Genomic DNA, 21,035 nt, shown 5'->3' on the forward strand with positions numbered 1-21,035 from the left:
GGGTGGGGGTGGGGGCTGAGCCAGCGGACAGCCCAGGGACCTGCCTCACTCTCTGCCCGGCCCAGGGGTGCTCCCTCGACCAGACGGTCTATGCCATGGTGTTCACGGTGCTCTCCAGCCTGGGCATTGTGCTGTGCCTCGTCACATCTGTCACCGTGGAGTGGACGGGACTAAAGGTGGCCAAGAGGCTGCACCGAAGCCTGCTGAACCAGATCATCCTGGCCCCCATGAGGTACTCTCCTCCCCCAGCCCTGGTGGGGCTATGGGGATGTCACAGTTCTCTGAGTCTCAGTTCTCCCATCTGTAAGATGGGGATGTATGACCTCTGTCCCTCAGTGATACAAACGGTTTGCTCTCAGCTACTAACCTAAAGATTGGCGGTTCACACCCACCAAGTGGTGCCATAGAAGAAAGTCCTGGCAATCTGCTTCTGTAAAGATTGCTGTCGTTCTGTGCCGTGGATTTGATTCCAACTCATAGTGACCCTATAGGACCGAGTAGAACTGCTCCACAGGGTTTCCTAGGTTCTAATCTTTACTGGAGCAGATCACCAAGTCTTCTGTCCTGCGGGGTGGCTGATGGGTTTGAATTATCGACTTTTCAGCTAGCAGCCGAGCGCTTAACTATTACACTACCGAGGCCAAGAAAACCCTTTGGAGCAGTTTTGTAGCACATGGGGGTGCTATGAGTCAGTGTCGACTCCACAGCCAACAAGTTTGGACCCACGGATACAGCATGTGTCAAAGTGTCCTCGGTGCCAGGAAGGAGAAAGAGACTAGTATTTACTCAGCCACACATGCAGGCAGTTTGTATGGTTATCTCACCTAATTGTCACAACAGCCCTTCAAAGCGAGCTTCTGCAGGCTCTAGGTAAATGTTTGCTTCCCTTCCCTGGCAGGTGCCACCTGCCCATCTCCACCCAGGAGCTCAGCACCCCCCCCCCCACACCTTTCTCTCTTCCCTCAGCCAGCCTGCAGGAGCTGACACTGGGACACAGGGAGCTGTCCCTCTTGGTGTGAAAGAGTTTTAAGGTTGCCATTGCCCAGTGCCAGGTCAGCTGGCCAATTGGGTTTAAAAACTTAATAGGCAAACACACTGAACTTTTCACTGCCTCTGTAGTTCTGTATTTCCCAGACTATAGAGACAGTAAAAAGTTCAGTGGTTACTAGGGGGCTAGGGGGAGGGAAAAGGGGTAAATAGGTGGAGCACAAGACATTTTAAGAGCAGTGACACTATTCATTATGATCGTGTGATGGTGGGCATGTAATATTATGCATTTGTCAAAACCCATAAACTCGCTGCCTTTGAATTAATTCTGACTCATGGCGACCCCATGTGTTGCCAAGTAGACCTGTGCTCCATATTTCATGGCTGTGACCTTTGGGAAGCAGATCTCCAGACCTTCTTCCAAGGTGCCTCGAGGTGGATTCGAACCACCAGCCTTTCAGTTAGTAGCTGAGTGCTTAACTCTTTGCATCACCCAGGGGACTTTTGTCAAAACTCATAAGACCTTACAATACAAACCTTGAACCCTACTGTAAACTAGGGTCTTCGGTTAATAATAAAGTGTTAATACATGTACCGCAGGAATGCAGGATGTTAATAAAAGGAGAAACGATGTGCAGGGGGGAGGGGAGTATATGGGAACTCTCTGTGCTTTCTGCTCAATTTTTCTGTAAACCTAAAACAGTTCTAAAAAATAAAGTCTATTAAAGAACAAACAAATAAAAACCCACACTAGGCAGACAGGTTATCTGGTCCCTTGTCAATGCCAGACCTCACCATCTGACTACACATTTTACTTTTCAGCCTCATGAGCTGTCTCTGTGGCCCACCGACATGGCCTCAAAGTTTATTTATCCTCTACTTGCCCCAAATTTGTGGTTCTAGAGTCCTCTTGCTGAGGCTGGGCTGACTCCGGGTCACAGCCAGAGCGATGACAGCCAGAGTGTCCTCGCAGGGTCAGCCAGCTGAAAGGCTGTCCCCAGAGCCCTGTGTGTCCCCATGAGGACAGCTGCTGAGTGAGTCGGGTGGGCCTAGGAGCTGAGAAAGGTGGCAGCAGTCACACATGGGCTTAGAGACAGGCTGATGAGGGGCCAGCAAACTTTTGGGTGGCTGCAGGAACTCTCTGGGACATAGGCCAGATGTCTGCAGAACTGCAAAGGTGACTGCCCCCAGGGAGCCGGAACCGGCTCCCTAGACATTCTGCAGATGACTGCAGAGACAAATAAATAACTACTTTCATTCAATCAACAGGAAGTAAATGAGAAAACGAATGAGTAACTGCTCTTCTGGTTGCCTCTTAGGTTTTTTGAGACCACACCCCTGGGAAGCATCCTGAACAGATTTTCGTCTGATTGTAACACCATTGACCAGGTACACAAGACCGTGACCCATTTCCCCCAGTTCAGAGAGAGGCCAAGCCCCTGGGGGCTTTTCTACCTGGTGCCAGGCTCCCCCAGATCAAGTGATCAGAGCCCTGTGGGTGGAACCCAGTGGCCCCCCCTCCCCCCGCCCCATCTGATTATAATGCTGTCTCAGGAGCCTCTCTGGCCAAATCTCATACTAAAACTCAAAAAAAAAAAAAAACCCTTGCTGTTGAGTCAATTCCTACTCATAACAACCCCATAGGACAGAGAAGAACTGCCCCCTAGGGTTTCCAAGGAGCGCTTGGTAGATTCAAACTGCCGACCTTCTGGTTAGCAGCCGTAGCTCTTAACTACCACGTCACCAGGGTTTCCAATAATAAGGAATAATAAGGCTGAAGAAAACCACACCACTTTGGCTTTTGTATGAGATCCCACTGGTTCACTCTGGTAAGGTTCCAGCATATTCTGAACCAAGGTGGCTGATTTTGTAGGGAATATTCGTTTTTATTCAGCCTGTATTTTTTATTTACCATTGTGTTAGAGGAAACCCTGGTGGTGTAGTGGTTAAGTGCTACGGCTGCTAACCAAAAGGTCGGCAGTTCGAATCCGCCAGGCGCTCCTTGGAAACTCTACAGGGCAGTCCTTCCCTGTCCTATAGGGTCGCTATGAGTCGGAATCGACTCGACGGCAGTGGGTGGGTATTGTGTTAGATGGTAAGAAAACAAAGCCCTGATCCCTGCTATCGTGGCAGGTAACACCAAACATAACTAAATACCAAAACACACAAGACCGTTTACATGCGGTGAGCAATTAGAAGTTCAAGTGTAGGCTTGAGGCACTGGACTAGGCTTCATGGCAGCTGTGAAATGTGGCCTAACCCTATAGGAAGGACTTGTCTCCTTAATTAAGCAAGGTGCTCCGTGAGGGAACAGAAACTCCCCTACAGAGTGTCGAGAATTCTCTGAGGTCTTTTTTCCTGGAGTTCACCCCTGCCTGGACCTCACCTCCCTCTCTCTCTCCTCCCCCAGCACATCCCATCCACACTGGAGTGCCTGAGCCGTTCCACCCTGCTCTGTGTCTCAGCCTTGGCCGTCATCTCCTATGTCACACCCATGTTCCTTGTGGCCCTCTTGCCTCTGGCCGTTGTGTGCTACTTCATCCAGAAGTACTTCCGGGTGGCATCCAGGTGATGGCAGCCTTTGCCAGCCTCCAATGGGGAAGGGGGAGGGTTGAGGGGTGGAAGGTACTTTGCAATGGGCAGCTTGTACATTATTAGATTCAGCACCATAAAAGTGGTACAGTCATGTTCTTCAAAATGATAATAGTAATAACAATAGAAGCAAAGGATATAGAAATACTCACATAACCACCTGTTAGCACACATACACCACAGCTAATATCAGAATTATTTCCATGGGAGTTATGGTCAAGATTGGAATTGCTAGGTCAGGGTGGGCACATACTTTTATGCCTTTCTTACATTTTGCCCAAATGCTTTCAGGAGGATTCCATGATTCCAGTGGCCAGGCTGATTGCTAATGGGTGAAATCATGGGGGTGGTTATCAGAGGGCGCCTGGCATGGGGGATGGTACAGCAATCACATCCAGCCCAGGCGATCCAGGAAGCGTTGACTTGGGAGAGTGGGGGAGCCTCTCACAGCCATCCCCATTGATTATATTTGCCCTCATGAGGCTTGGAGCCATGTTCACCTCTTTCCTACTCAAAATTTTCTAAGAACGTTCTCTAGGAAGTTCTTTCTGGGAATCATTCTGTTGAACTCATAGATCCAAAGAATTATAGGGAACATTTTAAAGAACCTTGAGGCAGTTTCTCAAACTGCCAGTTACAACCCATTAGTGGGTGATGAAATCAATATTGTGGCTTACAACCAGCATGTTTTTTTTTTGTTTTTTAGTGAAATAGGATAGAAAATATCAGACAGTATTCACATAGTAGCGGTAAGCTTCACTGCAGGAAACCTTTGTTTTGGTCGTGTAGGTGTGTATGTACTGATGGTGGTATAAAATGACTTACTCTGGGCTGTGGCAGGTTAACACAGAACCTGTCCCCAGGGCACATAGTTGGTTAGAAACTGGAGAAAAAAGTACTGATTAGCAACAATAATAATTAAATTCAGATCCAGTTTGGCCATAATTACCTTACCCACAAGGATCAACGTTTGTGTAAGTGGCTTTTTGCCTGTGTGATCCAGAATCCCCTGGCACCCACAAGGAACATCCCAAACCAAACCCAGCACCTTCGAGTCGATTCCAACTCATAGCGACCCTATAGGACAGAGTAGAACTTCCCCCATAGAGTTTCTAAGGAGCTCCTGGCAGATTCGAACTGCTGACCCTTTGGTTAGCAGCTGTAGCACTTAACCACTACGCCACCAGGGTTTCCACAAGGAACATAGCGCGTTGATATTCACAAAATACAGTGGCTTTTTAAACACTGTACGAGCTGTTCTACAAAGTTCGTTTCTTCTGCCAGAGAAGCCGCCTGTTCCCCTGGCACTCAGTCTGGCCCTGGAGACAGATGGTCCAGGAAGCTGCTTCCTCCATCACAGCCTGGCCTTCTGGCACTAATGCACTTTGTTAAGGTGCAGCTGTGGGGAGTGGCAGGCAATTCTGTTGCCGTGGAAACCTCTGGCTTTTCCTCCCCAAGGCTCTCTTTAGATCCTGGCCTGTGATGTGCAGAAACCTATTGTGGTCAGGGGTGGGGTGGGGCAGTGTATTGAAAGCTTTGAGTTTGGTCTTTGGATTCCTCTGACCAGCTGTTTGAAGGCTCAGGTCGTTCACCTATGAAACGGAAGTAGCACTGCCTGGAAGCCTGAACTCAGAGCAAGGTTGTGCAGCAAATGCACACAGCCAGATAGAGATACGGTGAGGCAGGTGATGCCCAGGATTACAATGACAGTGCCTAGCATGCTCTGCTTACTTATTTTCCATAAAGTCCTCACAACAGCTCCATGGGGTGGTGCCAACGTCTTGCCTTTTCATAGATGAGGAAACTAAGGCCTAGAGAGGCGAAGTCATTTGCCCACACACTAGTAGGTGGTGGAGCTAGGATTCAAATGTAGGCTGAACCCTGAGCCTACCTTCTTAACCATCCCACTCTGCTCCCCATGGCACAGGGACCTGCAGCAGCTGGATGACACCACCCAGCTCCCATTGCTTTCGCACTTCGCTGAAACTGTGGAAGGCCTCACCACCATCCGGGCCTTCAGGTATGAGTCTAGATTCCTCCAGGTGTGGGTGGGGCCAGAGTCACAGGTCATTGGATATAATCCTCAGGGCTCCACTTAGTAAGGTCCAGGACACACCTCTCCCAACCTCTCCTCAGGTCCTAAGCCCACAAGATCTCCATCAGAGGAGGTCGGCCAGGTAGGCTCCAACTCTATGAGCCACGAGAAGCCCCAGAGAGAAAAACTCCAGCCCTGCAGACAAGCCCAGAGCCTCTGTGAACTAAGGTAGAACATGACAAGAAGCAAGGCTGGGACAAGTCCTTACGTATCAATGCTAGAAGTACTTCAAACACCAATGGCATTCATTCTGTACTGCAATCCTACGTGGTCAGCACGATTATTCCTGTTTCACAGACAGAAAGACTGAGGCTCAGAGCAGTTACAGAACCTCTCTGTGTAAGATCCTGTGAAGCCCATACTTGAACCTAGTTGTTCATTCAACAAACACTTACTGAGCACCTACCATGTGCTAAGGCCCATACCAGGCACTAAAAGGACAGAGATGAGTCAGACAAACCCCTGCCCTGGATTATTTACAGTCCAGACTCTGAGCAGACCAGGACAAACCCATGTGACAGATATTCTGAAAGAAGGGGGGACACAGGTTGTGGGAGTGTAGAAGAAAGGCAGTCATGGGAGGCTTCATGGGGGAGGTATCACTGAAGCCGAGACTCAAAGGATAGGTAGGAGTTCACCCTGCTGGAGGAATTCCCCCACAACTTCAGGGACTATGCCATCTTCCCACCACCCCGTGTGGTGATGTTGGGCAGGATGGGAACATCTGAGGCGGCCTGGGGGTGGACGGAGGTGTTACCTAACCTCCATCTGATTTATAAGGTATCTCTCCTCCGGCCAGGAAGGACAGAGACACCTAATAGTTGGGCTCTGATCTCCAAGCCTCACCCAGAGAGTGATTCTAGGTTATTTTTAGGAAGGCACAGCTGCATAGAATGGCAGTGACCATGCGACACCAAGCCCTGTGTCCAGGAGTAACCTCAGGGCTCAAGGACCAGCTGAGAGTCCAGAGAGGCTTACATCTCCTTCCACCAACTCCCAAGGCTCAGCTACAGCCCTGGAAGAGGGGCCCAGCCCCACCCCACCCCCCAGAGCAGTGCTGCAGCTTCTGTTCACTCCCTGGGTCCTCGGAGGCCAGTGGGAAAAGACCTCTTAGGAGGCCTGTCTAAGCAAAGCAAAGTGAAGCAGAGCTCTAAGCTGGGCCATAGCCCTGCTCCCTGGACACCTCTTAGCCCCATACAAGCCTGCAATGTCTTCCACATAAAAATTCTTTGGAAACTGGCAAATGACTCCAGGGTCACCTCAGAGCCTCCTCCTCTTCTCCAGCCTGAACTTGCCCCATTCCTTGAGCTCCCAGGGCCAGCATCTGCTCTGTTTTGGCAATGTTCTCCTTGTAATTGGTATCCCAGAGGCCTTCGTGCTGGGCCTAGGGCCGAGAGATTGTGACTTTCCTACAGTGGGCGAGACCCTCTTGTGAGTGGATCCTGGTATCCTGTAACCACCCTCAGACGCTGCTGGCTCAGGCTGAGCCTTTGGGCAGCCAGAGGAAGTGCTGCCCAGTGAGGCTTCCCACACCTGGCACTTACATGTTGGGTGAATTTTAAATCATCCCTGTATGTGTTTAATTCATTGGCTTTAGCCCATTAGCCTGCCCTGCTGAGAGCTACCATTTATTAATTGTGCACTTACCATGTGCAAAATACTGAAGAGTGCTATACATGTATTATTGCATTTAATCCTCGCAACAGCCCCATGACATAGGTAGGAGAAGCCACATTCTACAGATGAAGACACCGAGACTCAGGCTGGGTAACCAACTCAAGGTCACATAGACAGTGAGTGCTGGTGTTGAACTTGGAATCTTCTGTTTATTCCTGAGATACCCTACTTTTTCCCAAAAGAGTTTCAAGAGTGCTCAGCTCTTGGCTCAGTATTTTATAGAGATTGCCTCAGTCCATGTGGGAGGCAGTATTATTCCCGTTTTACTGATGAGGAAACTGAGACTTAATCCTGACACACAACCAGTAATGATGCTCATATTCCAACGTGGGTCTGCATGGCTCCAGAGCTGAGGCTCTTAGTCCTCAGACACAAAGTCACACACTCAGGAGCTCCCAAGTTACACACCCGCATGCACACACCCGCCCCTCAGATCAGTCACACACCCCTCAGACCCTCTGTCACTCACACAGGGCCCTCAGGCCCACATACTCTGAGTGCCCCAGTCCCTCCTCTCACACACATGTGCACTTGCACACACACACTCATCTTCAACATGCACTTACTCAGTTCAACCCTTCAGATGTACAATTTCACACTCACCACAGACACATCACTCACCGCAGACATCCACCCCTTGGCTGTGCAATCGCACACTCTCTCACACCTTGGACTCATTTCATCCCCTTCAGACATGTAGTTCAGATGCACACTCTCCACCCAGAAATAATCAAAGTAGAGCAAACACCTTTTGGGAGTGACAAGCCAGTGCCCAACAAGGCACATCTTGAGTTCCTCTGAGTGCCCTGGGTTTATTCGTCAGGCCCAGTGGTGCTGAGGCTGCTTTTCATTTATTCTTTTATTCATCATCAAACAAGTGCTCCTGCCCCTTCCTCTGAACCCTGCTCAAGTCAGCCAGGTCTGAGGGGGGTGGCCAAGGAGAGTGATGCTAGGAACTCAGGCTGGTCAGAGAGAGGAGGCAGGTCCATGGGCAATAACACAGGGGAGAACATGATGAGGAAACAAGGGCCCTCCAGAGCTCCATGTACTGAGAGATCTACCCTACAGAATTAGGGGACACGCCATTCAATTATTAATTCAATATTTATTATAGTGTCAGGTTCTGGGGTACATTGGTGAACAAAACAGACATGATCTTGGTCCTCCTGGAGCTTACAGTCTTGCGAGGGAGATGAATCATAAACAGCTAAAGAAATGAAGCAAATAGCTAAAGACTATGAAGAAAACAGGCTTCAGAGATAGAGAAAAATAAGGGAGATGTGCCTTAGGTAAAGTAGTGGTCAGGGAAGGCCTCTCTGAGGAGGTGCCATTTAAGGTAAGCCCTGAAGGTTGAGAAGGAGTCAGCCTTGTGAACAGTAAGGGAGAAAGCATTCCAGGCCTGGGAACAACATGTGTAAAGGCCCTGGGGCGGGGAAGAACTTGATATTATTGCAAAACTGAGAAATGGCTGGAATGGCTGCAGCACAGTGAGCCAGGGGACTTGTGGCATGGGAGAAGGTTGGTGAGGTTGGCAGGGGTCAGTTCTCACAGCCTTCTGGCAAGGAGATGATTCTTTATCCTAAAAGCAATGGGAAGCCATTGATATTCCAAGCAGGGGAGAAAGAGGGAGATGATGCAATTTGTTATTTAGAAAGATGCTGGCTGCTATGTGGAAAGGGGGAGTGTAAGGAGACAGCAGGTAGACCTATTAGGAAGCTGATGCAGTAGTCCAGGTGAGAGCTTGCGGTGGACAGGAAGCTGAAGAGAGGTGGGCAGAGCCAAGGGCTATTGTGGAGGTAGAAATAAGAGGACTTAGTGATAGATTCAATGTGAATCCAGGATGATTCCTAAGTTTCTGGCCGGCACAATTGAATGGATGGAGGGGCCCTTTACTATAATGGGGAAGATCTGGAGAGAAGAATGGGTCTTGGGGTGAAAAACAAGAGTTTGAAGAAGACTCTTGACCACTTTGGACAAGTATAAAAGAGTGGGCATTCCAGGGAGGAAAAGCGTTCGTTAGGTGGCAGAGATGGCATGATTGAGGGCTGATGAAGCCTACATGGCCCCCTCTGTAGGTAGGGGGAGTCCCAGAGACCTCGTGAACCAACACTACTCCTTCAGACTCTCCTCATCTTCCCTCCAGGTATGAGGCCCGGTTCCAGAAGAAGCTCCTCGAATACACAGACTCCAACAATATCGCCTCCCTCTTCCTCACAGCAGCCAACAGATGGCTGGAAGTTCGCATGGCAAGTGCTACCGACCCCTACTGTGGGTCCCAGAATAGGCGGTTCTGATAGTGGTGTGGAGCCAGAACAAGGGCCAAATATGGACCAGAGGGTGGGAGGAGAGGAAGAGATACTGGGCTGTGCGGGTGCACAGTGAACACTGAGCCCTCCTGCCCAGCCCAGATGTCCTTCCAGTGTCTAACCTGAGACCCTTTCCTCCATATCACTGCCTGGGGGGTCGTGTATCTGAGGTGTGTGCAAGAATAGTGTGTGTTTAACTGTGATGAGTGTGTGTCATATGACATATATATTGTGTACATATGTGAGCCAGCTGATGAGGTACATGTGTGTAGGTGTGTGCAGGTAGCTGGGGAGTAGGGGAAGCATAAGCTTGTGTGTACATGTTGTCTCACAGGGGCCCCTTTGTGGTCTGATGATGTGTATGTGACTCGGTGGGGGCTGGGGTTGAATCATGGCTGGCCTGCTCTCTGCCCTAGAAGCGAGTGAGTATGTGGTAGGGTGGGGGGCACTGTGGCCCCAACCTCTGACTGCCCAGACCATCTCCTCTCCTTCTGCAGGAGTACATTGGTGCATGCGTGGTCCTCATTGCAGCCGTGACCTCCATCTCCAACTCCCTGCACGGGGAGCTCTCGGCCGGCCTGGTGGGCCTTGGCCTCACCTATGCCCTCATGGTGAGTGGGCAGTGGGCTGGAGCAGGGAAGGGTCAGATACCAGCACTCAGGGAATCCCAGGGCACCCTCTGCATCCAAAACACCTGTAGACCATACCTTAACGTGATTTGATGCCAGAGGGGCCATGTGGTCAAGAGGTGGTGGGAAAGAACCCATATTCATTGTAACCCTCCTCCTACCTCCAGGGAGAGCCACCATTAACAGCCAACTGATGGGCAGCAAAAGGCAGTTGAGGGCCCCTTGCCCCTCCTCAAGCTATGAAAAGAGCCATCCTGGTGGCAGGAGATGGGACCAAGTGATCGCTGTCTGTGGCTGATTGCTTGCCACTCCGTGCCCTGTTCTCCCTACAGGTCTCCAACTACCTGAATTGGATGGTGAGGAACCTAGCAGACATGGAGATCCAGCTGGGGGCTGTGAAACGTATCCACGGGCTCCTGAAAACTGAGGCAGAGAGCTACGAGGGGCTGCTGGGTGAGGAGCACCAGAAGAGGACTCCAGGGGAAAGGGCACGAGGAGGGCAGGGTTTGAGCTGGGAACCCCAAGGGAGCCTGGGGGTAGGTTCGCATCCCTGTGCACTAGCTGACCCCCAGCCTGGCCCCCAGCACCATCACTGATCCCGAAGAACTGGCCAGACCAAGGGAAGATCCAGATCCAGAACCTGAGCGTGCGGTACGACAGCTCCCTGAAGCCTGTGCTGAAGCACGTCAATGCCCTCATCTCCCCAGGACAGAAGGTTAGATGGCACTTCTGCCATGAGGACAGTGAGCAGTGTGTGGTGCAGCTTCCCAGCCATTCAGACTCTTAGTCTCCCCATCCAGGCCCCTCACACTGACGAGGTTCAGTCCTCCTCTCCTCTCCTTCCCCCTTCCCTTCTCCTGATGCCCTCAGACCCTGCCTCCTTGACTGTCCACTAATGAGATGGACACCTGGGACTCTCCTGGCTTAGAGGGCATTGTCAGGGCCTCCCTGCAAATGGTCAGGGTCTTTCCCCAGGGCACCCCTCTCTGAGCTTCAGAGCAGGGGTCAAAGGACAGAGAATGAGACTGCCCTGGTCCCTGGGGAAGGAGGCCCAGTCTGGTGCTCTTACCCAATTCTGACTCCATCCTCACTCCCCGTGTGTGTCTCTCTGTCTCTGCTGCTCTTCCTCTGTTTCTGTCACTTTGACATTATCTGCGGCTGTCAGTCTCACTATCTCTGACCTTTGGATGTACCTCTGCCCTTGCCTTTCTCATCCTTCTACGTCACTATCTCTGTGTTGGTCCCTTAATTTCTGTTGGTACCAGAAAGAGCCAGGCAGCGATGGAGTCAGTGATGGCTCGAGTACAAGGCAGGGCACAAACACATCCCTGCACACTCAGCCATCCCTGTGCCCTCCCACCCCATCCATGCACATGGAGACTCACCAGTGCCCCCCACTTCCCTGCAACCAAGTACCAGACCTGCCCAGACCCACACCAAGGCCCAGGCAAATAGACACCTACACTCCTGCACTTACAGACACCCCCTGCACATGCTCTCACATCCCTGCTTGAACCCCTCTAAACCCACTGCAGGAAACAAGCCCAAACCTGGGGCCCAAACAGAAGCTGGTCAAAACACCAGGACTAGAAGAGAAGCTGTGACCTCCCACACCTGCTGACACCCTCAGAGCTAGGACTGGGGAGCCCCTCCACTCTTAGCAGCCCCCAGAGCCCCAGAGGATGCCTGCTTCTCTCTTTCTAGATTGGGATCTGCGGCCGCACAGGCAGTGGGAAGTCTTCCTTCTCTCTCGCCTTCTTCCGCATGGTGGACATGTTCGAAGGTGAGACCAGCCTCCCCGACCACATGCAAACACGCACGCGCGCGCACACACACACACACACACAAACCACCCCTCTGGCTGTGTGGTAAGCACCCCATGTGTACCCACAGCTACCAGACAGGACCTCAGTCCTGGTGTATGGTCAGGCATCACACAGGAGGCCCAGCAATCACTACCTTCCCCTGCCTCCTTGTGAGGACCCTGGTCCCCAGCCCTGCTCCCTGCAGCAGTGTCCCAGCTGTGACATCATCTCCATGCAGGGCGAATCATCATTGATGGCATCGACATTGCAAAACTGCCACTGCACACCCTGCGCTCTCGCCTCTCCATCATCCTTCAGGACCCTGTCCTCTTCAGCGGCACCATCCGGTGAGTCCCACTACACTGCCTGTCCTACCCCAACCCCGTGCCTGGCTTGGCCCCATCAGATCTGCAGTATGTAGAAGAGAGGGATAGGGAAGGCCAGGAGAGCCCATGCCTGGCATGGCCCCATCAGATCTGGGGTATGAAGGAGAGAAGGATAAGGTAGGCAGGAGGGCCCTGGCGGGTACCCAGCTTTCTAGGCAAGCAGCCCTGCTCAGGCTTTGGGCACTGTGGGCTGGCACTGATTCTTCAGAGGATCCACATTTTACCCTCATGCCCTCTCTTTCCCATTAGGCCTAGGCAACACCCCAACCCACAGGTCTTCCTCACTGCTACCACATTGGTGCTCCCATCCCAGGCAGACTGCTCAAGTCAGTTAATTCCAAGCCACTGATTCCTTGACAGCCTTGGCCTCTGTGAGTCCTCTAGGATGGAGCTGGGACCCTGCTCCTCTCCCTAATGGGGTTTTCTGTGTTATCCTCCAGATTTAACCTGGACCCAGAGAAGAAATGCTCTGACAGCACGCTGTGGGAGGCCCTGGAGATCGCCCAGTTGAAGCTGGTGGTAAAAGCACTGCCAGGAGGCCTTGGTAACTACTCCCACCTGAGCTGCTGGGTTGGTTGGGCTCTAAAGGACCCCTGTAGGGGCTGAGGAGGTAAACCTCACACCCATGTCCTAAGTGTGCCCAGAGTTTGGAGTCGGGGCTCTGGCAGGACCCCAGAGACCATTTAGGCCTACCTCTCATCATACAGGGGCCCAGAGAGGTCAAGTGACTTGCCTCAGGTCACATAATTAGTTCAAGCCTCTCTGCAGGTTTCAGGGGGGAAATTTGGGCTCCCTATGTTTTTATGGGGCCCAGATTGCAAGTCCTTTGTTATGATGGTAGTGTCTTCGGAACTGCCCTGCCTCTTCTACCTGCCTGCCCAGTTCTGCCCTGGGGTTGGAGAGGCCAGACTGAGAAATCACAGGCTCAGGTCACACAGCAGGGCTGCTAGGAAGACTCTGCCCCTCTCCAGCAGTCAGTAGAGTCCTGGTCTATGTGCTGCAGCTCCTGGAGTAGTGGGGCTGGCCAAGCCTTGGCTGCAGAGAATCACCCAGAGAGGCCCCACTAGGGCCCACATGCGTGCAGCACATACATGTTCTGTGCACACATGGCCTGCTCCTGGTTCTGCCCAGGGCTGCAGCAGTGCACACCTCTAGTGGACACCATTCTCATGGTTATCCATGCAAATTGTACCCATGGGACTATACAAGGTGTAGCAACCTTGCACACAACTGTACTCACTGACACACACACCCAAATATACACCTTCATACACACATTCCTCAACACCCCCCAAGCCATGCCATCTGCCCTATTCAGCCCTGTTCCCCCTTCTGGGGCTGTTTTCAGATGCCATCATCACAGAAGGTGGGGAGAATTTCAGCCAGGGCCAGAGGCAACTGTTCTGCCTGGCTCGGGCCTTCGTGAGGAAGACAAGCATCTTCATCATGGATGAGGCTACAGCATCCATCGACATGGCCACGGTCGGTTCTGGGCACATTCACGGGACAGGGCTTTTGGCGGGGGGCCTGGGTGGGGCTTTAGGGAGAACCTGTCCTGAAGCTCAAGTTACCTTTAATGTCCAGAGTCATTTGTGGCAGAAAAAGCAAAAGGCTGGGGGACCCCTGACTCTATCTAGTCTTAGGGCATGTTCATGCGCACACACATACACCCCGCACACAAACCCACATAGAATTTACATCCGTCACCCACCTCACAGGTAAATATACAAAAAGAGGTACACACGTACCACACACATACACACAACCCTACACCCAACACATATCACACAATGCACACACACACACACACACACACACACAGTGCTAAGCTCCCAACAGGTTGATTGTAGCTCCTGAATGCTGGGAACCTGGTCAGTGCTCTGGGTAGAGATAGAGGGTGGAGGTGGGGCTGGGATTGGGGTTAGATAGGAGCTGGGCCACAAACCTGGGCCCCAAGTCCCCAAAGCCAGGCCTGACCCCATCCACTGGGCAGGTGAGCCAACAGCTGCTGCCCCCACCTGGCAGGAAAACATCCTCCAGAAGGTGGTGATGACAGCCTTCGCAGATCGCACTGTGGTCACCATTGCGGTAAGGGGTTTGATGATGGGGTGGGAAGGAACACCTGGAGAGAGGGCTGACCTTCACAGCTGTCATTAGTGGGGCAGCCCCTGGGCTCACCTGGGCCTGGTAATCAAGAGAGTACCCTACAACAGGACAGGGCAACAAGTCTGGAGAGCTACAGGGAGCCTGGACTACAGGATTTGGGGTACAGGGGATTTGCACCTGTGCTTGCCTCAGATACGCCCCTCTTTCTCCAGTTCCCAAGGCCCTGCTCCTGTCCCCAGGCCCTGTGAGCTAGACTGGGGTTACTTCTCCATGAGAATTGGGAGGTGGAATATCAGGGTAATTTCTGGATCTTGAGGCCTAAAGGTAGAGGCAGAGCTGAGACTTGGTGAGGGGAGAATGGTGGTATTAGGGGATGAAGGGTTCATAGTCACAGTCACCTCAGGAAAAGGCAGTCAGCACAGAAATAGAGCATTCTGGCAGTAGCCTCCTCAAGGCTGCAGGAGGGACACCCTTCAGCTCCCCGCCCCGCCCCCTCCTGATCCGCCTCTCCTGCCCCGCCCAGCACCGCGTGCACACCATCCTGAGTGCAGACCTGGTGATCGTCCTGAAGCGTGGCGCCATCCTTGAGTTTGACAAGCCAGAGAAGTTACTCAGCCGGAAGGACAGTGTCTTCGCCTCCTTTGTCCGCGCAGACAAGTGACCGGTCGCGCCCAAGTGCCATCCCCCACTCCTGCTCCGCCCCTCAACTGGGCTTTCTAACTGTAAATCACTTGTAAATAAAGAGATTGATTATTTCTTACTAGAGGCCCTGGTCTGATGGGGAGGGGATGGTGACAGGCCATGGGTACAGTGGAGCCAGCCTAGCTTTGGCATTGGGTACACCTGGAGAAGCTGTGTGACCTTGGACAAAACCGTGTTTCTTTGTGTAGGGTTTCTGTGAGGATCTCATCAGATAGGTATCAGACCCCATCAGCTTGGTCCCCTCCCCCATCCTTCTCCTTTTCATTTTTGGATTGGAATTATGGAGCTTGGGTACCCTGCGTCAGCAGATTTTCAGCTGCAGGTGACAGGAACCCAATGCAAAGTGGCCTAAACAAAAGCTGGAATTTATTGTCTTAGGTGAATGAAAAGGCCAGGAGGTGTACTACTTCAAGCATGGCTGGATGCAGGTGTTGACATTAGGGATATGTCCCCATTTCTGGGCTCCATTTTCCTCTCCCCATTGACAGGTGGCTCTAGTAGCTCCAGCTTACATCCTGTCCAATTAGTAGCCCCGGAGGAAAATGAGATGCTCTTTCCTAATAGTTCCAGCAGAAATCTCAGGAGTGAATTTCAGTGGACCAATTTGGGTCACATCCCCACCCGCACACAATCTGTGACCAGAGGGATAGAATACACTGACTGGTTAGGCCTGGGTCACATGGCCCTTCTCGTTTCCTCAAGCAGGGGCATTCAAGGGTGAGAGAGGGATGGTTCTTCAGAGGGAAAGCAATGTGCATATACCACAAGTTGGTCAGGTAGCGGCTGGGAGATGCTGGGGCCCAGACACCCGGGAGACCAAAACAACAGCTGGAAGACCAAAACAACAGCCGTCTTCAGACTCCATCTGCATCATAAAACAGGAGTGCACACCTGCCCTCAACCAAGAAACCCAGGTGCTCATTGATGTATCATTTTATTATCATTTACATGTTGCCTTCAATATTGGCTGTTCCAGGCCTGGAGGGTATGGACCCAGGAGTCTTGCGACCTGCATCCCTCTTGGCTCTGAGGGTTCAGGGCCATAATTTACAAGTCTCATTGGAAGAGGGCCCAGCACAGACCCTTCTGGATGCTGCAGGAGACAGAGGAGCTCAGGAAAGGAGAGCTCTGTGAAGCCTGGTTGGCTGCCTGGAAGGGGCAGGGTTTGTGTTGGGCAGTGGGAGGGGTAGGATTTGGATAGGCAAAGGGGTTGAGAAAAGGTCTTTGGGGTGGTGGCAGCAGGAGCTAAAGAGTGATGTGGGAATGACTTAGGAGTGTTAGTTGGCCAGGAAGGTGGAAGGGAGATGAGGGCAGTGGGGTGAGACATCAGAGAACCTTCAGTGTCAGGACAACGAGTTTGGGATAAACCTATGAACAAAAGGGGACTGGAGAAGCATTTTGAACAAGGAAGTAACCTGACAAGTGTAGTGTTTGAGGGAGATAAGTGTGAGCAGATGTAGAATGAAACAGTAGGAGGCTGAACCTTTTGGGTAAGAGGCTTGCCCTGGTGGACTAGATGGAGCAGGGAATGGCTGAGGCCTCAGGGCTGCTCTGAGATGCCTCTAGGGGCCCAGCAGCACCCCTCACTGTGGGCTTCCCAAGAGCAGAACTGGGGGAGGGAAAAGAGGATCCTTCCCATGCCAAGAGGTTGGAAGGAAGGGGCATGGCAGGGATTCCCAAGGCCCTCTATAGCATCCTCGATGGCCACCAACCCTGGCTTGGATACCCCACAGATGTGGGTCATCTCTAATTATTAGAACTGACTCTTCCATAACTGAAATCAAATCCTGCCTCTGTTCTACCCACTGTCCTGATTCTACCCTTTCAGCCACACAAAACAACTACTGTCTCCTTTTTCAATCCCAGAGGTGTCCACAATAGTGCCCAAACCTCCCAGGGGACCCTCCAAGGTGCCTCTTCTGATAACTGAACAACTGTAGTTGCCTCAGAGGTTTCCCATGTAACTCTGTCTTCTTGAGCTCCTCACTCATTATGTTTTCCTCTCCCCATCACAGACGCTGAACCTCTGTTAATATAGCCCAAGATCATGTTTACCATAAGTGGCAGTGTTCATTCTGCCAGCAGGTGGGTAAAAGAGAGAAAGAGCAAAACTCAATATGAAAGTCAGACCCTGCCCCCACTGTGACCCACATCCCCACTGCCTCCTAGCTTCCCAGCCCCTGCCTGTAGGCCCTGCTCTAACAAACGGCCACACATGGGTCAGTGGTTCCTCTGCAAGGATCTGAGCCCCACAGAGAGGGTGAGGCCATTACTATTCCAACAACAGAGACCTAGCAGGCTTTCCCTCCCAGCTGAGAACTGGGGAACCCCATGTGGGGCCCAGGCCATAGGGGCAACCCTAGGCTGATGCCTGCAATGGAAATACTACCCATGTCCCAGCCAAGAGCCTGGATGCCCAAGCTAGCCCCAATACACCACTCACACCCAGGTGCCTCCCATTACCTAACCAAAAAACCTACTGCCATTGCGTCAATTCAGACTCACAGCGACCCCATAGGGATTCCAAGGCTGCAGATCCGTATAGTAGCAGACTGCCACATCTTTCTCCCGCGGAGCTGCCGGTGGTTTTCAACCACCGACCCTTCGGTTAGCAGTCAGTGGCTTTAACCACTGTACCTCTAGGGCTCCTTCCCATTACCTAAGGTGCAAGAAATCAGGCTTCAGTTTTGAGGAGGTGTAAAGCCAATGCCAGAGGCTGAAGCCCGCTTTAACATGCAGGGGCGGGGTGGGAGAGGGAGTCCTGATCGAAAGAACGGAGCCGGCCAGGCTTCTGGGCTAGAGCATCTAGCATCCCCTGTGTAGTGAATGTTAAACTGTGCTCCTACATCTATTAAGGTACATAATTGTCTAGGGACAGTCCGTGGTTTCCATCAGATTCTCAAAGGGTCTATGCCCCAGAAAAGATTAAGAGCGTCCCCTAAAAGGAAGAAACGGTTAGTCGAAAAGCCTTCGGTCCACCTAATCTCTCTCCAGCCCCTTCCCCATCCGTGGCGCAGCCTCTCGGCGCCTCCTTTCCCTGGGGAACCGCAGAGCCCAGCACTGCGCGAGGCGGGTATCGACTCAACTGCGGATGGGAAAATTGGGGCAGGGGTGCCGAGGCGACAGGGGCTACGGTCTCCGGACAGGAAGGGCGAGTCACCGAGGGGTGAGTCTCGCTCTCCCCCTCCCTTCCCCCAATTTCAAGGCGCTCGAGGCGGAGTCCTGAGAAGGCGGGGGCGGGGCCTGCGCCTGGGCCCGCCCCTCTCCGGCTCAGGAATAGGTTGGGCTCCCCCTGGCGGCCCCGGAGCCCCACGCCGCTCCTCCGCCGTGCCCCCGCCCGCAGTCTTCCACCCCCACCTCGCACAGGTCCGACTCGGCTGACCCATGCACTGACCGACGCAAGGACTAGAGGCCCGCCCGCCGACAGCGCCCCTGCGGCGGGAGGGGGCTGGGAGGCTGCGGCTGCGGCTTGAGGGGCAGGAGCAGGTGCTGCGGCGACGAGCGGGAGGGGCAGGGACAAGCGCCGGGCCGGGGCCGCCGGCGGGCGGACGGGTGGCGGGGAACCGGGGGGCCGCGACTCAGTGCGCCCGGCCAGGTCGCGCAGGGGGTAAGGGAATCCGAGTGGAGCCGGGCAGGGTGGCGACTCCGGAGGGCTCACGATCCCCAGGAGACAGAGAGGGCGAGAGCTGGAGGGGAACCTGAAGAGCAGCGGGAGCGCTACCGGGGAAAATAGGGGCATATCAGGAGGTGAGATTGGGGGTAGTCAGGCTATGAAACAGGAGCTTGGAGGGGAGCAGGGAGTGGGGTGGGGGTAGGGGATAGGTGAGGCGGGAAACAGTGAGGGATGTGTGACTAGTTGGTCAGATCTGGAGGTGGTAGGTTTGGAGGTGGAAGGTTTGGAGGTGGAAGAGGTAGGCTGAAAAGGAAGCCTGGGTGGGGAGAAGGAGTCTTAGGGGGAGGACCAGGGTGATTGGCTGGTGGAGGTGCTGAGCAGGGATCCAGGGCTAGGTGGGGAATAGGCAGGGTTGAGGGCTCAGGAGGTATGGGCAGGTGGACTGGGATTGTGAAGCTGGTACGGAGAGGTGAGGCAGAGCTCAGGTGGAGGTGAGGAAGGGTCAAAAGTGAGGCCAGCACAGGCTGAGGGTGGTCCCAGGGTGAGAGGGTGCCAGCAAAGAGACCCCAGAGTGAGGCCGGCTCAAGAGCCCTAGTTCCGGTCGGGGGGCACCCCCATGGGAGAATCGCCTCCCAGGGGGCGGCTGGAGACATGCTGTCCCGCAAGGGCATCATTCCGGAGGAGTATGTGCTGACTCGGCTCGCGGAGGACCCTGCAGAGCCCCGGTACCATGCCCGTGAAAGGAGGGCCCGCTTCGTGTCCAAGAACGGCAACTGCAACGTGGCCCACAAGAACATCCGTGAGCAGGGCCGCTTCCTGCAGGACGTGTTCACCACCCTGGTGGACCTCAAGTGGCCCCACACCCTTCTCATCTTCACCATGTCCTTCTTGTGCAGCTGGTTGCTCTTCGCCATGGCCTGGTGGCTCATTGCCTTCGCGCACGGTGACCTGGCCCCCGGCGAGGGCGGCCCAGTGCCCTGTGTCACCAGCATCCACTCCTTCTCATCGGCCTTCCTTTTCTCCATCGAGGTTCAGGTGACCATCGGTTTTGGTGGACGCATGGTGACTGAGGAGTGCCCACTGGCCATCCTGGTCCTCATTGTACAGAACATCGTGGGGCTCATGATCAATGCCATCATGCTGGGCTGCATCTTCATGAAGACTGCCCAGGCCCACCGGCGGGCAGAGACTCTTATCTTCAGCAAACATGCAGTCATCGCAGTACGCCAGGGCCGCCTCTGCTTCATGCTGCGTGTGGGCGACCTCCGCAAGAGCATGATCATCAGCGCCACCATCCACATGCAGGTGGTGCGCAAGACCACCAGCCCTGAGGGTGAAGTAGTGCCCCTCCACCAGGTGGACATCCCCATGGAGAACGGTGTGGGGGGCAACAGCATCTTCCTGGTGGCCCCCCTCATTATCTACCACGTCATTGATGCCAACAGCCCACTCTATGACCTGGCACCCAGTGACCTGCACCACCACCAGGACCTCGAGATCGTTGTCATCCTTGAAGGCGTGGTGGAAACCACAGGCATCACCACCCAGGCCCGCACCTCCTACCTGGCTGATGAGATTCTGTGGGGCCAGCGCTTTGTGCCCATTGTAGCCGAGGAGGACGGCCGCTACTCTGTGGACTACTCCAAGTTTGGCAACACCATCAAAGTGCCCACGCCACTCTGCACAGCCCGTCAGCTTGATGAGGACCGAAGCCTGCTGGACGCCCTGCCCCTTGCCTCAGCCCGTGGGCCCCTGCGCAAGCGCAGCATGGCAGTGGCTAAAGCCAAGCCCAAGTTTAGCATCTCTCCGGATGCTCTGTCCTGAGCCGTGGACCCTCGGGTCCCACACACACCCTTGAGTGCACATGGGCAGTGTGTATGGTATGTAGAGTGGATGTGGTGTGGGCCCTGTGACCTGGCCAGGACCTCTGAGGCTGGGCCCTCTTCAGTTCAGCCTCCCCCACTGCTGCTCGGCCACGGTGTTACAAGGCACTGTCACTACGTTATTTCTGGCCTCAGCAGGAGCCTATACTGGGTTATTTTTGTCCGTGTGCCTCCCAGCCCCAGCTCAGGACTGGCTTGTGCCCCACCCACCCAGCACGAGGCTGTGGGAGGTGCTGGGACCTAGAGCTGCATCT

General features: G+C 53.5%; 2 protein-coding genes across 4 annotated transcripts in view; both read left to right on the forward strand.

Annotated features, from left to right (window-relative positions):
• The window catches only part of ABCC8 (ATP binding cassette subfamily C member 8), an 89,117-nt gene extending 73,783 nt beyond the window's left edge, over positions 1 to 15,334 (forward strand). For 2 of the 3 annotated variants that reach the window (XM_064288368.1, XM_064288369.1), the window contains exons 26-39: positions 66 to 232; positions 2,307 to 2,376; positions 3,398 to 3,555; positions 5,507 to 5,599; positions 9,495 to 9,597; positions 10,155 to 10,268; positions 10,619 to 10,739; positions 10,871 to 11,001; positions 11,991 to 12,069; positions 12,330 to 12,438; positions 12,918 to 13,021; positions 13,826 to 13,959; positions 14,503 to 14,565; positions 15,107 to 15,334. In XM_064288368.1, the coding sequence (XP_064144438.1) occupies positions 66 to 232; positions 2,307 to 2,376; positions 3,398 to 3,555; positions 5,507 to 5,599; positions 9,495 to 9,597; positions 10,155 to 10,268; positions 10,619 to 10,739; positions 10,871 to 11,001; positions 11,991 to 12,069; positions 12,330 to 12,438; positions 12,918 to 13,021; positions 13,826 to 13,959; positions 14,503 to 14,565; positions 15,107 to 15,244 (1,584 nt within the window). In that variant the 3' untranslated portion in view covers positions 15,245 to 15,334. Of the gene's footprint in view, positions 1 to 65; positions 233 to 2,306; positions 2,377 to 3,397; positions 3,556 to 5,506; positions 5,600 to 9,494; positions 9,598 to 10,154; positions 10,269 to 10,618; positions 10,740 to 10,870; positions 11,002 to 11,990; positions 12,070 to 12,329; positions 12,439 to 12,917; positions 13,022 to 13,825; positions 13,960 to 14,470; positions 14,566 to 15,106 lie in introns of all 3 variants that reach the window. The other variant, XM_064288370.1, reaches the window with a different exon arrangement.
• A 3,614-nt stretch (positions 15,335 to 18,948) lies between these two features.
• On the forward strand, positions 18,949 to 21,035 carry KCNJ11 (potassium inwardly rectifying channel subfamily J member 11). Its single transcript, XM_003411987.4, has one exon. It carries the CDS (start codon positions 19,550 to 19,552, stop codon positions 20,720 to 20,722), a length of 1,173 nt encoding a protein of 390 aa, XP_003412035.1. The 5' UTR covers positions 18,949 to 19,549; the 3' UTR covers positions 20,723 to 21,035.

This window comes from Loxodonta africana, chromosome 7 (assembly GCF_030014295.1).
Source record: "Loxodonta africana isolate mLoxAfr1 chromosome 7, mLoxAfr1.hap2, whole genome shotgun sequence".
Taxonomy (NCBI): Eukaryota; Metazoa; Chordata; class Mammalia; order Proboscidea; family Elephantidae; genus Loxodonta; species Loxodonta africana.